Below are 16,848 nucleotides of genomic sequence, written 5' to 3'. Positions count from 1 at the left end.
CCGAAAGGCAGGTCCGGATATTTGGAGGGTACGGCCCAGATCCGGGTCAGGATCCGTTCAGCAGTCTTATCACAGTTGGAAAGAAGCTGTTCCCAAATCTGGCTTTACGGGTCTTCAAGCTCCTGAGTCTTCTCCCAGAAGGAAGAGGGACGAAAAGTGTGTTGGCTGGATGGGTCGTGTCCTTGATTATCCTGGCAGCACTGCTCCGACAACGTGTGGTGTAAAGTGAGTCCAAGGACGGAAGACTGGTTTGTGTGATGTGCTGGGCTGTGTTCATGATCTTCTGCAGCTTCTTCCGGTCTTGGACAGGACAACTTCCATACCAGGTTGTGATGCACGCTTGAAGAATGCTTTCTACAGTGCATCTATAAAAATTAGTGTCGGTTTTAGGGGACAGGCCAAATTTCTTTAGCTTTCTCAGGAAGTAAAGGCACTGGTGGGCATTCTCGGCAGTGGATTCTGCTTGGTTGGACCAAGTCAGGTCATTTGTGATATTGACCCCGAGGAACTTAAAAACTTTTGACCTGTTCCACTTGCGCACCAGCGATGTAAATGGGGTCGTGTGGTCCGCTACTCCTTCTGAAGTCAACAGCCAATTCCTTCGTCTTGCTGACATTGAGGGATAGGTTATTGTCTTCGCACCATGCCACCAGGCCAGGTTCTTAATTTCCTCTCTGTACTCATACTCATCATTACCCAAGATATGGCCTACAATTGTGGTGTCATCAGCAAACTTATATATTGAGTTTGATGGAAACTTGGCTACACAATCTTGGGTGTACAGTGAGTACAGCAGGGGGCTGAGTACACAGCCTTGTGGAGCACCGATGCTCAGAGTGATTGTAGAGGAGAGCTTGTCCCCTATTTTTACAGCCTGGGTCCTGTCTGTGAGGAAGTTGAAGATCCAGCTGCAGATCTGAGCGCTAAGGCCTAGGTTCCAGAGCTTAGGAATCAGTTTATTTGGAATGACGATAATCCAAATTACTAAAGTAATTTCTCCGCATCTCTGTTCTAAATGGATGTCCTTCAATTCTGAAGTCATGCCTTCTTGTCCTAAAAAACTTGGAAAAACTTCCAAAAGCAGTAGGTGGAAGCTGATTTTTAGAGAAACGAGTAAGAAGGCAGAATTGGCATGAATGCTCAGTTTGAAATGAGTTAGTTTTTGAGGGGTACAGCTCAGGGAACTGTTATAGAGAAAAAAAAGTCCAGCCTAGAGGGATCAAAATAATAAGCAGCATATAAACACAAGTGATTCTGGAGATGTTGGAAGTAGCGTGTAGCACTTAGGAAAAATTTGAGATTGTATAAGGATTTCGTATTATCGAATTCTCCCCAAATTGGGAAGCATTCAGTGTACATCAGACATTTCCCCAAAAGGAATGCATTGTGAGTGGAACCCAAGTGAACCCAGATTGTATTCTCCACAGAACAACACGGTTATCTATATACTACTAAAACGCTCATGTTCTGTCTGTCTGTTTGTGCCCTCCAATTAGCACAAACGGTGCATTACAGCGGCTCTTTTTTTGGCTAAGTCGAATTAAAATGCACTAAGTTACAGAATGCAGGCAAAGTTCACGGTTATATATTCCTATAAAATTGCTCATTCACCAAAATCAACAGGCTCCCTTTTAACCCAAGAGCCGATCCGCCATCATGGAAATCGGGACACACAGCCCGACGCATGCGCATGGCCAGCCTCAGCAGCGACACCTACCGGAGCAAAAGGTCTACTAAGAAATAGCAGCTCTATTTCGAGGGGTCACATTCTGCTAATCACCGTCAGCATGTGCAGGATTGGGACAGATCTAACTGCCACCCATCAATATGAGATAATTAAATCTTATTGTAATGACATACTTCGAGACACCCATCAAACCCTTTGCTGCAGTTAAAGAACAGTGGTGACTATATCACGACCATTTAGGAGACCGCCAACCACATCATCAAGAATAATCAGCATCCTTTGGTGTTACTGCTTCGTATCTTCTACGCAGCATTAGGGTAAAAAAAAAATCGTCAGCCTAATTATGCCACATGGAAAGAGAAGGGGGACATTATGGTCAAAAGGTCATGCCAAATGTCATCAGGAAGCAGCAAGGAGAGGGAGAGAACAAGAATTGGATGAGGCCAGGGCCGCACGACTCCAGGATCAAAGAGTCAGGACAAAAAAAGATGAGAGAAGAAGAGACAGAGGGAGAGGCATGCACATCTCCAGGATCAGAGACAAACAACAAACAGCAGAAGAGATGAAGAGACAGGGGATGAAAGGGTTGCATGTCTCCAGAATGACAAAAATAGGCACAGGAGGAGAGAGGAAGAGACAAAGGAGCTGAGAAATGCATGTCTCCAGGATCAGAGACAAAGAACAAACAGCAGAAGAGATGAAGAGGCGGGGGGATGAAAGGACTGTACGTCTCCAGAATGACAACGAAGGGCACAAGGGTGGCAGATAAACCAGAAATGATACCATCAAAAGTGTCCTTCGTTAAATGAGGAGGAGCTATATTTGCTTTGCTACGCGTCGTTCTCCTTTAATAAACTGAGGTTTTCTACTTCAGTTTCTAAAGCAAAGTGATACCAATAGCATTCAGGAAAATTTAATGTTCATTCTGGTCACATCAGACTGCACTACCCTTCTCTCAAAGGGTGCCCCAACGGTCACCTCATTGTCTAGTTATATTACAAAATGCAGAAAAAAACTTGGCAGGTCAGGCAGCTTCTTTGAAGGTAAATGGACAGTCAATGTTTCCTTCATTTGATCTTAACTCAAAATATCAACTGTCCATTTCCCTCCACAGATAAAGTCTGACCTGCTAAGCTCCATTAGTATTTCATGTGTTGCTCAAGATTCAAGTATCTGTTGTCTTGTAGCTCCAGCACAGTTATTACCTCCATCATAACATGCAACACAATTTGAGCCAGAGTGATTCCGCAAAGATTTGGCAGCTACCAATTATTGTAATGTGCTGTCCTTCATTTCATATTTAATTTTTGTTTAAAAAAACATTGAACAATCAACAACCAAAATACAAACGTATATAAAGTATGGTAACTGGAAATATTTCTAACCTTCAAGTAAACGGGAGCATCTCTGTCATACAGGCAGTCAAGGGAGTTCCTTTTGTTAGCCGACTGACGAATTCTGAAACAAAATTGCGTATCTCCAAGGCAACCTATAAAAAATAAATGTAAACAGATTTATTGTTTTCCCTCTACAATGCTAGCAATTTCCAAAAAAAAAACAGCATTCTATAATAGAGGGATTTGAACAAAAAAATATTTCATAAGGTAGTGTTAGTGGCATTGAAATTTTCTGCTGAGTGAATATGAATCTAATTGTGGTGAGAAACCTGACATGTAAATAAGTACACCAATTTAACCAATAAGTACACCAATTTAACCAATCTATTGAATTTTCTGCCACAGTAAGCATTTCTGATCATTAAATATATTCAGTGAATTAGATATAATTCTAATAGACGCCAATGAATATGGGAAGAAAACAGGACCAGGGAATTGACTTTGAATTTCAGCTATTATCATATTGAATGGTGCAGTTGGCTTGAAGAGACAAATAGTCGACACTTGCCCAATTTCTGTGTTTCCGTTAGGATGACAGAGTATATTGAGGGACATCTGGCTTACTCATGCAGGATCTCTTAGGGAATGAGGCAGGGCAAGTAACTGAAGTGGCTGTCAGGGAGCACTTTGGGTCTTATGACTATGATTCTATTATATTTAAGAAAGTGATGGAAAAGGATAAGATAGATCCACAGGTTTGGGTTCTAAACTGAAGCAGAACTAATTTCAGGGGAATTAGACAGGATCTGGCAGAGGTCAACTGAGTGAATCTGTTTGAAGGGAAAGGAACGAATGACAAAGTGGGAGGCTTTTCAGAGTATCCAGGAGCAGAATGTTCCTGTTAGACTGAAGGGCAAATCGGGCAAGTTTAGGGAACTTTGGCTGGCGAGAGATACTGAGGCTGTAGTTAAGAAAAAATGACTATACATTGAATTTGGAAACCAGGATTGTGCAAATCATTTTTAACTATAAAAAGATTAAGAATACTCTCAAGAGGGAAGTCAGGAGGCCAGAGAGAGGAGATGAGATGGATCTGGCAGATAAGGTTAACTAAAACCCTAGAAGTTCTATGTAAAAGTGTGGTTAGGAAGAGAATAGATCCTTGTGGAGATGGGTGGGATTTTTCAACAAATATTTCTCCATGATGTTTACTGAAGTGAAAGTCGTGGTTACTCGAGATGAGCAAAACTACTGGAGAGGTGTCAGGATATTCACATTGGAAGGGAGGGGGCACTTGCAGGCATAAGTGCATTAATATGGATTAATTCCCAAGGACTAACCAAGAGCATTGTCAGACTTTGTGGGTACTGGAAAAAATGCAGAGGCCCCTATGGAGATATTTGCTTCATTGTTAGCCATCAGTGAAGTTCCTGAAGACTGGAAGGTGGTCATGAAGGGTAGAAAAGAAAAGCCAGGCCAGTTGGCTGAACATTAGTAGTAGGGAAGTTATTGGACGGAATGCTAAGAAACCGGATCTGCCAACATTTGGGTAGACAGGGTCCGATTAGGAGGAATTGGCATGGCTTTGTGCATGGGAAGTCATGCCTGAAGAACCTTTCAGAGTTTTTGAAGAAGCAACCTAAAAGGAAGATAAGGGTAAGGCAATGGATGTTATCTACTTGGATTACTTGGATGTTATCTACTTAGCAAGGCCTTCCAGGCCGGCCTGAAAGGTCAGGTCTCACGGAATTTAGGGCAGCTGGCTCGGTGGATTCAACATTGTTTCAGAGGTAGAAAGCGGACAGCGGTGGCTGAAGGTTGCTTCTAGGATTGGAGGCTGCTGATTAGTAGTGTGCCACAAGGGTTGGTGTTGGGACTCTTGTTATTTGTTACTTATATAAATAAACTGGATGTGAATAATCAGCCAGTTTGTGGATAACATTAGATTAGAAGTTGATAGTGAATGTTATCATTACAAGAGGATCTTGATCAGTTAAAGAAATCGGCTGAGAAGTGGCAAATGGATTTCAAATCAGATAAACGCGTGGTGATATATTTTGGAAAGTCAAACCAGTGCAGGACTTGTACTATTAATAGCACAGCACTAGGGAGTACAACAGAAACAAAGTTCCAAGTAAATTTTATTATCAAAGTACATATATATCACCATATACAACCCTGAGGTTCATTTTCTTGTGGGCATACTCAACAATTGAATAGAATAGTAACTATAACAGAATCAATGAAATACTGCGCAACCAGGGTGTTCAACCAGAGTGCAAATGACAGCAAACTGTGCAAATGCAAAAAGAAACAATAATATAAATAAATAAGCATTAAATATTGAGAACATGAGATGAAGAGAATTGTGAGTAAAACTGCAAAGTTTATTTAAAGTGACATCACAGGTGGTGAAAAAGGCATGTAGCATGCTAGCCTCCATCAGTATAGGAGTTGAAACATTATATTGCAGTTGTACAAGTTGCTGGTGAGGTTGCAGTTGGAATACCAGGTACTGTTTTCACCTCCTGGCTATAGGAAAGATATGGTTAAACTGGAAAGAGTGCAGAAAGGACACGAGGATGCTGCCTAGAAAGGGTCTTAGGGGGAGGTTAGCCAAGCTAGATCTTTATCCATTGAATGTAGAATGATGGGTGACCTTAGAGAAATGTTTAAAATTACAAGTGGCATAGATAAGATGGACAGCAGCAGCCTTTTCTCCCAGAGTAAGGGAGTCCAAAACCAGGGGAAATTAGCTTAGGGTGAGAGAGGATGGATTTTAAAGGAACCTGAGGGGCAACTTTTTCCATGCAAAGGGTGGTGGGTATATGGAACAAGCTGTTAGAAGTGGTTGAGGTGGGTACAATAGTATGATTTAAGAAGGAGCCACAGTGGTGTAGTGGTTTGGGGTAGAGTTCAGATTTCAATTCAAGTGTCCTCTGTAAGAAGTTTGTATCTTCTTCACGTGAGTGCATGGGTTTCCTCCAGGTGCTCTGGTTTCCTCCCATAGTCCAAAGATATGCTGGTCAGTAGGTTAACTGGTCATTGTAAATTGTCCTGTGATTAGGCTAGGGTTAAATAGCTGGGTTGCTGGGTGGTGCAGCTTGTTGGGCTGGAAGAGCCTGTTCCGCACTCTATCTCTAAAATTTTTAAAAAGCACTTGGATAGATACATGTAGGGACAGGCCTTAGAGAGATATGGGATTAAGGTAAGAAATTGGGACTAGCTGGGTGAGCCCCATGGGAAGCATGGACTTATTGGGCAGAAACAACTGAATCAGTTCAGCATTGCTCGAAGGCTCCCTGCTTCTAATTTTGATATTCTTCTGTTCTAATATTGATGATTTAGTAAATACTCCAAGTATACCAGAGCTCTTATCATTCTTCAATTCACAAATGTTCTAATTTCAAGTGTAGTTCCCCACAGTATTAACCAAATAACATGTTCAGTCATGACTGAAATGTTGCTCATTTAACTCAATAAACAATTCCATTCAGACATTACAAAACTGTTTACATTTATTTATCCCATGCCAACTATTATAAGTTAATATCCTGTGATCAAGTATTTCAACATCTTGCACTCTGCAAGCTGTTGCAAGTCAGATTTAATGCAATGTTTGAGACAAATACACAAATTCTTACATAGTGAGTCATAAACCTGCCCAGACCCAAAGCAAAAATCACAAAACCATTTAAATTAAAATATTGTGTCTTCCCTTTCTTGTTGATCTCACATTCAAGAAAGGAGAATCTTGGCAAGTTTCTCCCCCATGTGTGGTTAAAATAACATTGAAAGATGTGCTTGTACATTAGCCATATACAGCATATATAGAACTTTAGACCACAGAAATGGAGACCAACCATTTCTTGAACCCAACAATTTGTAGTTCTTCAACTATTCAGCCCCATAAATAGGGACCAATCTGCACACCACACTTACTCAACCCTAGTAGAGCCTCACAGATATATACTAGGTACCACACTGAACCTCATCACTTGATCAGCCACATAAATACTGTGGTGATACAAGAAACTGCAGATGCTGGGATCTGAATTAAAAAAAAGTCACTGGAGGAACTCTGTGGGTCAGGCAGCATCTATGAGGGCAAAAGGACAGACAACGACTCAAAAATGTAAGGAAGAAACAGCCAGAATAAAGAGGCAAAAGCTCACAAGCAACTGGAGAATCCAGTTGAGGAGGGGGTTGGTAGGCAGGTCGGGGAAGGAGGGTGGGAGATGATGAATGGAGACAATATTATAGAATCAGATAAGAAAAGAAGGCAATGAGCCAAACCAGATAAGAAAGGGGTGGTGGCAAAATGGGAACAGTGGGAGCAGGGGAAGGGATTGGGACAAATTTGATGGTGTCTGTGGGTACCAGGCAGATGGAACCATGCAGGGGAGGGGAAGAAACTAGATAACAAAATGTCTGGAGGAGGTGAATAGCTTTGGAAAGAATTGGGTGTATTAGAGGACCTGAGTAGATCAGTAGGAGAGAGAAAGGAATAGAGGGGGTGCAGGTTATCTGAAATTGGAGAATTCAAATAGTTATACAGACTACCTAGATGTTGTTCCTCTAGTCTGTGTTTTGTCTCACCCTGGCAGCAGAGGCAGCCAGAGACAGATAGGTCAGTATGGGAATGAGCAAAGGAGAAGAAATGGCTTGCAACTGGTAGCTCAAGATGGCCAATGCAAGACTATTGTAGCTCACAAACAGTCTTAAGAGGCTGCTCACTTTCCAATATTGCAAGGACCTTCTGCTCAACAGGGCACATATTAGAATCCTCTACTTGCCAGGATGAGCACCTCACTAACAACTCTACTATCCACAACAAAACAAGTTGCTCCAATGGCATCTCATCAAACACTATAAACTTCCAATTCTTCCACCACCATTATATACAGTGGTTGCAACAGGCATCATCTATGAGATGCAATGGCAATATTCACTCAGCGAGCACCTCCAAAACCCTTAATTTAGTCAATTAAGACAAACAAGGACATTGGGTGCATGAGAATGCCAATACTCACAAGGTCACACCCTAGTTGCCTACTATCCTAACATTGGAAGCATTGCTACTCCTTCATCAATGGATCCAACACCTGTGCAGTAGCAGCGTGGGATTACTTCCACCAGTACCACCGCAGCACTTTAGGGCAGTATCTCACATTACCTTTTCAAGAACAAAAAAGGAATTAACAATAAAAATGGCCTTGCTGGCAATGCTCACATCCCAATAAACGAATATGCAAGAAAGAATGCAATAATAACAAAAAATATTCTAGTGAAGTTTCCTGATATAATGAACCATGTGTCCATTGTTGTTTAAAAAAGACAGATATACTGTTCAATATCAAACTTAAATGATGCCATGTAACAAACAACCTCACAAATCATTTGGACCACATGGACAACAGCAATACCTACGTAAGGCTGTTGTTTATTAATACAGCACAGTAATTAACACAAACATCTCTTCAGTACTTATCAACCAGCTTCAAAACCTGAGCCTTTGTACCTCCTTCTACATTGGATCCTTGACTTAGAACATAGAACAGAATAGCACAGCACAGGCCCTTTGGCCCATAATGTCGTGCTGACCCTTAAACCCTGCCTCCCATATAACCCTCCACCTTAAATTCCTCCATATACCTGTCTAGTAGTCTCCTTTTAAGTACAGTCAATGTGGATTGGTAATTACATCTCCTCTTCACTGTCAATCAGAATCTGGTTTAATATCACTGGCATATATTGTGAAATTTGTTAACTTAGTGGCAATATACAGAAAAAATAAGTAATACATGTATATTAAATAGTTAAATTAAAAATTGTGCAAAAACAGAAATAATACATAAAAAAAGTGAGGTAGTGTTCATGGGTTCAATGTCCATTTAGTAATCAGATGACAGAGGATGTACCATGGTTCGAAGGAACACTGTTTCCTTTGGTTGTATATGTACAGTCAGATGACAATAAACTTGATGCACAATGTTTTAGAAACAGCTTCTTCCCCTCCACTATCAGATTTCTGAACAGTCCATAAACCAGTGAACACTACCTCACTATTCTTCCTTTGCACAACTTATTTTATTCTAATTGTCACTTATAGTTTTGCTGCCACAAAAAAAATTTCATGACATATGTCAATGATTATAAACCTGATTCTGATTCTAAAGGATAACAAGTCCTGTTGCCACACAGCAAAATAAATCTGCATTATGACATTTTCACAATAATCTCTTAATTTAAAATTAAAACAGTAAGCAGAAGATGCTGTAAATTAAAGTCTTATTATTATGGAGAACTGAAACTACGTTAACACGAATAGTATTGACTCTGGAATAAAAATGCTTTTTGTCAGCGACTCTACCTGGAGAGTGTTAAAGCTTTCATTCAGTTTTTTGCTGGCATCAAGATATGATCTTATGGGCCATTTTCAAACAACATTCATCTTGGTTTAAATAAATAATCTTCTGTGTCAGTTTCTCCTCTTTTTCAAGTCAGTGATTCCATGGGGATCTGTAAGCAGTTCACATCCATTTTTGTTGTGAATGCCTGGATTGTCCTGGCACATTGTTCATATTTACTGCAATGCTGAAATTTTCTGCCAATCCCCAGATAACGATCAGCAGTGAAAGCTTTTCAAGATATGCAATAAAACCAGAGGAAAATAAATAATGTTGGTCATGTATAATTGGAATAAGTATTAAAATTATCCATAAGAAAAAGCAGGGATACTTACACATTACCCAGTTGCATACAAATATTTAATATAAACACTGTATGAGAATATAATTGCCTAGTAGTTCATCCTTGGTTGGGTTCTCTTTATAGTGGCTCCAACATATTGCATTCAGTCATTAACAAACGAGATATGAATTTCCCAGCAAGAAATTAGTATTTAATGATATTTAAAGTTGCCTCAGAAAAATAGAGCATAAAACAATTGGCTACTAATGTAGGGTGCTGAAGTGCACGAGGGGATTTCAGTATTTAACAGGATTCCAGGCTTTTCAGGGTGTCTGGAACACACCTCAATGATTAGCCATTTGATCCATGAGGCAAAGCAGAAAAAAGGTGACCTAACAGTTGTCTGGTTAGACCTTGCGAACACCTACGGGTCTATTCCACGACCTCATCCTAGAAGGACTCGACCACTACTACATCCCAGTGGCAATTCGGGACATGATCACCTGCTATCTGGGAGGATTCAAACACAGACTTACATCAGCCCATTTCACAACTAGTTGGCAGGACCTCCAGAAGGGGATTCCAACAGGGTGCACCATCTCCCCCATCCTATTTATTATGGGAATGAACCTCCTATTATCAGCAGCAGAAGAAGTAACCCGCGGCCCAACACTGGAGTCGGGCATTGTTCAGCCAGCTCTACGAGGGTTCATGGACGACATCACTATAACAACTGTGTCACATGTCCAAGCAAGATGGGTATTGGAAACCCTGGGTAATGTAGCCACTTGGGCGAGGATGTCCCTCAAGGCCAAGAAGTCCAGGTGCATGGTGATCAGAAAGGGCAAAGTTACTAGCAAGTATAGCCTCCAAGTTCAGGGTGAGGTCATCGCTTCCATCGAAGATAACCCGATAAAATGCTTGGGGAAGTGGTTTAATGTGTCACTGACAGATGGGGCCAATGTCACCAATGCTGTGAAGCAGACAGACGAATGGCTGAAGAAGATCGACAAATCCAGACTTCTGGGTAAATTCAAGACCTGGCTGTACCAATACGGCATTCTGCCCAGGCTTCTCTGGCTCTTCACACTTTATGAGTTCCCCATGACTGCTGTAGAGGGCATCGAGAGGAAAACCAACAAGCACCTGCGGAGATGGTTGGGCGTTCCCCCAAGCTTCTCTTCAGTGGGCCTCTACATTCGTTCTGGGCAACTGCAGCTTCCTCTGTCATCTGTTGTGGAGGAATTCAAGCTGGCAAAATGCAGAGCCTTATTAAGCTTGGCAGATTCCAATGATATCTTGGTAAAGCAAGCAGGCGGTCCAACCAAATCTGGGCGCAAGTGGGCAGCCAACGCAGCTGAAGATACGAGATATCATCGGCGACCCCTGCATCGGGCGGCAAGGCCTCGGCTCAGTTCACTTCCAGAAGTGGGGAAACGGAAGCATAAGGAACAGGCGATACATGATACAGGCAGAAGTATGGATCCGTGAGAAAGAGAAGCGGATTTCAAAAGCAGTGGAACAAGGGTCCCAGGGTGCCTGGACAAAATGGGATCTGCCTAAGCGCAAGATCTCATGGGCAAAGTTATGGAGACTGGAGCCCTTCCGTATTTCCTTCCTCTTGCGATCTGTGTATGACACCCTTCCTGTACTGTAAGCTCTGCGGTCAAAAGGGGACACTGGCTCATATACTGTCCAGGTGTAAAACAGCTCTAATTCAAGGACGGTATAGGTGGCGCCACGATAAGGTGCTTCTGGCTCTTGCTGACACACTAGAGCGGGAGAGATGCAAGAAGAGGACAGCTGGCACAGATTTGAGGAAGGTCATCACCTTCATCATAGAGGGAGTCAGGCCTTTCGTAACCAAACAACCAAAGCCCAATCTGCTGCTAATGGCCAGGTCCTGGGAGATGAGGGTCGATGTGGGAAGGAGGCTGCAGTTCCCGGATGTGGTGCACACAACCCTATGCCCAAACATTGTACTGTGGTCAACCGAGGACAAGAAAATAATTCTGGTTGAGCTGGCTGTGCCGTGGGAGGAGGGATGGGAAGAGGCCCATGAGAGAAAGGCCTTTAAGTACCAGCCCTACGTGCAGGAGTGTAAAGACAAGGTATGGCAGGCACGGTTGTTCCCTGTGGAGGTCAGCTGCAGAGGTTTCCCAGCCAAATCAGCATGGCAGTTGTTGTCAGATCTGGGCCTGGACAAAAGGAGCAAAAAACAAGCAGCTCGTAGGATGGGGGAAGAGGCAGAATGAGCCTCTTGTTGGATTTGGAGTAGGCGAGAGAAGGGAAGCTGGAAGCCAGGAGCAGATGGGAAGTGATTTGGCCACCACTGCCGGCCCAACAACTGGAGAGTGTTCTGCTTAAGGGTCGAAACACTCGGTGAAGGTTGGGAACCACCTGATGACATCTATTCCTGGCTGAAGGCTGAATGCACCCTAACAGGTGTTTGTAACAAGTAAGCCCTACAAACTTCTACAGATGTTTTGTTAAAAGTATCCTATGAGCTCAGGTAAGAACTTACTAGACGTAATTTTTAATTTGACACCTTTTCATAGTGGTTCAATATCTAATATTTATGGTATGTTACTTGAGACGAGGAATGTTCCTTTAGACAAAATTAAGAATCTCTGGGAACAAGATTTACAGACATTAATATCTGGGGAAACTTGGAATGAATCTTTAAACTGGTTAATACTTCATTGCTATGTGCTCGCCATTCCCTCATACAATTTAAGGTGGTACAAAGAGTCCATATCACTAAAGATAACCTATCTCGTTTTTACTCGGATATATCTCCCTATTGTGACAGATGTAATAATGGAGGAGCTTCAGTAATTCATATGTTTTTGGACTTGTCCGTGTCTTGAAAAATATTGGAAGGAAGTTTTTTCAAACTTTTTCTTTACTTTTCAAAGACAATTTTAAGCCTAATTCTCTGATGGCTCTATTCAGTATTGTTGCAGGACAAGATGTCAAGCTGAAGACATCTGATTTACATATTTTGGCCTTTAGCTCTCTTACAGCTGGGAGGGTGCTTTTGTCTAAATGGAAAGATGTATTTCCTCCTACTTATGCTCAATGGTTATGCGACGTTATGTCATGCTTAGATTTAGAGAAGATTTGTTGTTCAATTTCTGAATCTCGTCAAGACTTTCAAACATTGTGGGGACCCTTTCTGAATTATTTTCAAAACTTTAAAAACTCTCAATTCGTTGTTGAAATTCAGATGTTGGCTATTATTAATTTTTTATTATACAAGAAGGTATTTTACCTTTTTTCTCCTTAATAAACAGCTTCGGTCTTGGTAGGGGTTAGACTCTTTCTGCAATAAATTAGTATATTTCAATATAACTATTGACCAACTTACATGAATACGGGGTAATGAGATTGTTATTATGAATAGATATAATGTAATTGGTAGTTTTTAAAAAATCTTTTTTTGACCTTTTACATACACTTTCTTGTACTCTGTATTCTTCTATGTAGAAACTAATAAAAATATTGAAAAGAAAAGTATCCTGACTGGTTGCATTATGGTCTGCTGTGGCAATCTGAATGTAAGAAGCTGCAGACAGTAGTGGATTCTGCCCAACGCATCATGGGCACATCTCTCCCCACCATTGATAGTATTTACAGGAGGCTTTGCCTCAAGGCAGTATCTATCATCAAAGATCCCCACCATTTGAGTCATGCCACCTTTTCGCCATCTGGCAGGAGGAACAAAAACCTGAAGATGGACTCCAATAGGTTCAAGAACAGCTAATTCCTTTCAAGCAACCCACACAAAATGTTACAGGACATCAGCATGTCAAACAGCATCTATGGAAATGAATAAGCAGGCAACATTTTGGGCCAAGGCCCTTCATCACGACTGGAATGAAAGGGGGAAGATGCCAGAATAAGAAAATGGAGGGGAGGGTAAGGACGATAAGCTGGAAGGTGATAGGCGTAGCCAGGTGGGTGGGGAAGGGTGGGATGAAGTAAGAAGCTGGGAGGTGATAGGTGGAAAAGGCAAAGGGCTAGAGAAGAAGGAATCTGATAGGAGAGGACAGTGAAACATGGGAGAAAGGGAAGGAGGAGGGGCATCAGAGGGAGGTCATAGGCAGGTGAAGAGAAGAGGCCAGACTGGGGATTTGGAGAAGAGGGAAGTTGGAGGGGGGGGAAAAAAAGACCTGAAGTTGGAGAAACCAATGTTCATGCCATTAGGTTGGATGCTTACTAGACAGACTGAGGTGCTGCTCCATCAAACCTCATCATGGTAGAAGGGGTGGCCATGGACTGACATGATGGAATGGGGATAGGGATAGGAATTGGAATTAAAATGGCTGGCCACCAGGAAAATCCCCTTTTTACAGATGAAACAGAGGTGCTCAACAAAGCGCTCCCCCAATCTACATCAGGTCTCACCAATGGGAGCACCAGATACAGCAGATAGCACCAACAGATTCACAGCTGAAGTATTGTCCCACTTGGGGTCCTGAATGGAGGTGAGGGAGGAGGTGAATGGGCAGGTGTAGCACTTTGGCCACTTGTAGGGATAAGGGCCAGGAGAGAGATTAGTGGGGAGGGACGAATGCACTAAAATACACTGTTTCTTTTGTTCTAATTGTGTTTACTTGTAAATATTGTGTATAATTCATGTTTGTCTTTCATGCGAATACTGCATTGTATGATGCTATGTGTCTGTGACGCTGTTGTAGGTTTTTCATTGACTCTTTGCATACATGTGGAACATATTAGAGTATAGCACCTGAACAGCCCCTTTAGCACACAATGTTGGAACACACAAATTAAATGAGTAATCAAATGCCTAACTAAACTAATCCCTTTTACCTACACAATATTAATATCCTACCATTTCCTGCCTATCAAAGAAACTCTTGAACCTCCTTCCCATCATATTTGCCTCTAATACTACCTCAGGCAGCACATTCCAGACATCCACTACTGTGGGAGAAAAACATGCCCCAAACATCTGCTTTGAATTTACCCTCTCTTCCCACATTAATTGCATTCCCTCTGGTATTAGATATTTCAACCTTGGGGGAAAAATACTGGCTGTCTACTCAAATCTACACCTCTCTTAATCTTATAAAATTCAATCAGATGTCCCCTCGGTCTTCGCAGCACCAGAGAAGTCAGCCCAAGATTGTCCAACCTTTCCTTCCAGCACATGCCATCTATTCCAGGCAGTATCCCAGTTAAGCCTCTTCTGCATCCTCTCCAAAGGCCCAACATCCCTCTTGTCATTGGGTACACAGAATTGAATGCAATACTCCAGATGTGGGCTAACGCAAGTTCCAGAAAGCTGCAAAAGAACTTCCTAACTCTTGTACTCAATTCCTCAACTAATAAAGGCAAATGCCTTCATATCACTGTCAATCTATGTTGGCATATTCAGGGAGCTAACCACGTGGACCCCGAGTTCCTCTGTTCATCAACACTATTTAGGATCTTGTCATTAACAGTATACTGTCGATTTGCATTTGATTTCCCAAGATGCAGCACTTCACATTTGGCCAGGTTAATCTCTGGTAGTTGTGCATATGACAATAAATTCAGCTATGACTTTGAGGACAGCACAGCACAGGAAAAGACCCTGTAGCCAATGGTGCCCATCATTGCTGACCATGATGCCAATTGAATCTAATCCCATCTGCTTGTACATGAGCTATATCCCTCCAAACCCTGCCTTTTTATGCACTTGTCTAAAATGCCTTTTGCTATTACACCACTGTTTCCACCACTTCCCATGGTGACACATTCTTGGCACCTATCACTCACTATGTGAAGAAAAACTTCCCTCTTAAGTCTCTTATACGTTTTTCCTCTCTCTCACCATAAAGCTATGCCCTCTAATATTTCCACCGTGGAAGGAAGACTATTTATATCACCCATTTTTTTCCAAGTTGCAAAACCATGCATAGTTTTTAAAATAAAAATGTTCAGGTTTCTACCTTAAATTCACTTAAGTCCAATCTTTAGTTTCTGATAAAAACACAAAATGTTGGTTAAATACTGTACTCTTTTTCTTGTTCACTGTTACTGAAAATTCTTCAAATGCTCAGCCAGATTACTAACACCAATTTCACTGTTTAGCAGGAATTTCACTGAGCTGATCCTGCTTTGTAATGTCAGAAAAGAGGAAGCCCACACAAATCCTATTCAACTCTTAAAGTCCACCAAAGAGCTCAGCAGCAAAGGCCATTTTCAGATGCTTATCACAAAATCCAAAGAAGCTTCAATTGCCTGGCCCAAAATTGATATTTCACTTAAGCCTATTAAGTTCAGATATAAACTCACCTTTACCTCAAGGGTTTTACTTTCTACAAGTCTTAGGCCAAAAATATCATTTTTGACTGTTTGTTTTTGTTTGTAAACTTATTAACCCAAAACATTTCCATCAATATGCAGTCAGCTTGTACCTCCACTTTCTTTTCAGTCCTAGCTAAGCACAGTACCTTAATTTATTCACAGAAACTGACTGTTGTTTTTTTAAAAAAAAACAAACTGCATTTCAAATCAAAATGTTTATCTTATTGATATTCCTTTAAAATGTTGCCAAGTTTGCCACCCATCTTGGTACCTTCTGCACATTGCAACAATACTCCCTATGGGTTTATTATCCATTACACTGACATACACAGTAAACAGAAGTCATAACTAAACACTGTGGAATACCATTAGTCACAAGCTATCACTGGAAAGTATTCCCACAACTCATTATTTGTTTATGTCTCCAAACAGTCTTCCCTCAGCCACGTGGTGTCTTGTCAAAAGCCATCCTAAAAGTCCACTAAAATTTCTCTTATTTCGTCGCTCCTCAGAAAAAAATGTTCTGAGTCTTTTTTTCGTGAAGTTTATACTGGCTACAGTTAGCTATATTCTACTTAAATATGTAGCAAATTAATATTTTCCTGACTAACTAGCACTTAATCATCTCAATCACATATGCTTCTTGGTTTTCCATTTCCCCAACAGCAGTCTTTAACAAGTATACGGTAGTTAGCAAGTATTTATTCAATGTTTTATCCCTTCTGAGGATGCTACCTAACTTAACATGGTATTTCTTTCTATTGATACACGTGCAAAATCCATACATACTTTTGAATTCTGTGGCTCTTCTTG

General features: G+C 41.4%; 1 protein-coding gene across 1 annotated transcript in view; it reads right to left on the bottom strand.

The window, feature by feature from the left end:
- The window catches only part of dennd6aa (DENN/MADD domain containing 6Aa), an 88,292-nt gene that overhangs the window by 66,278 nt on the left and 5,166 nt on the right, over positions 1 to 16,848 (bottom strand). Inside the window, exon 4 of the mRNA XM_063068045.1 lies at positions 3,073 to 3,176. Within this exon, the coding sequence (XP_062924115.1) occupies positions 3,073 to 3,176 (104 nt within the window). The remainder of the gene's footprint in view (positions 1 to 3,072; positions 3,177 to 16,848) is intronic.

The sequence above is a fragment of the Mobula hypostoma genome, chromosome 15 (assembly GCF_963921235.1).
Source record: "Mobula hypostoma chromosome 15, sMobHyp1.1, whole genome shotgun sequence".
Classification (NCBI taxonomy): domain Eukaryota; kingdom Metazoa; phylum Chordata; class Chondrichthyes; order Myliobatiformes; family Myliobatidae; genus Mobula; species Mobula hypostoma.
This window is presented reverse-complemented; position numbering and strand designations above follow the sequence as displayed.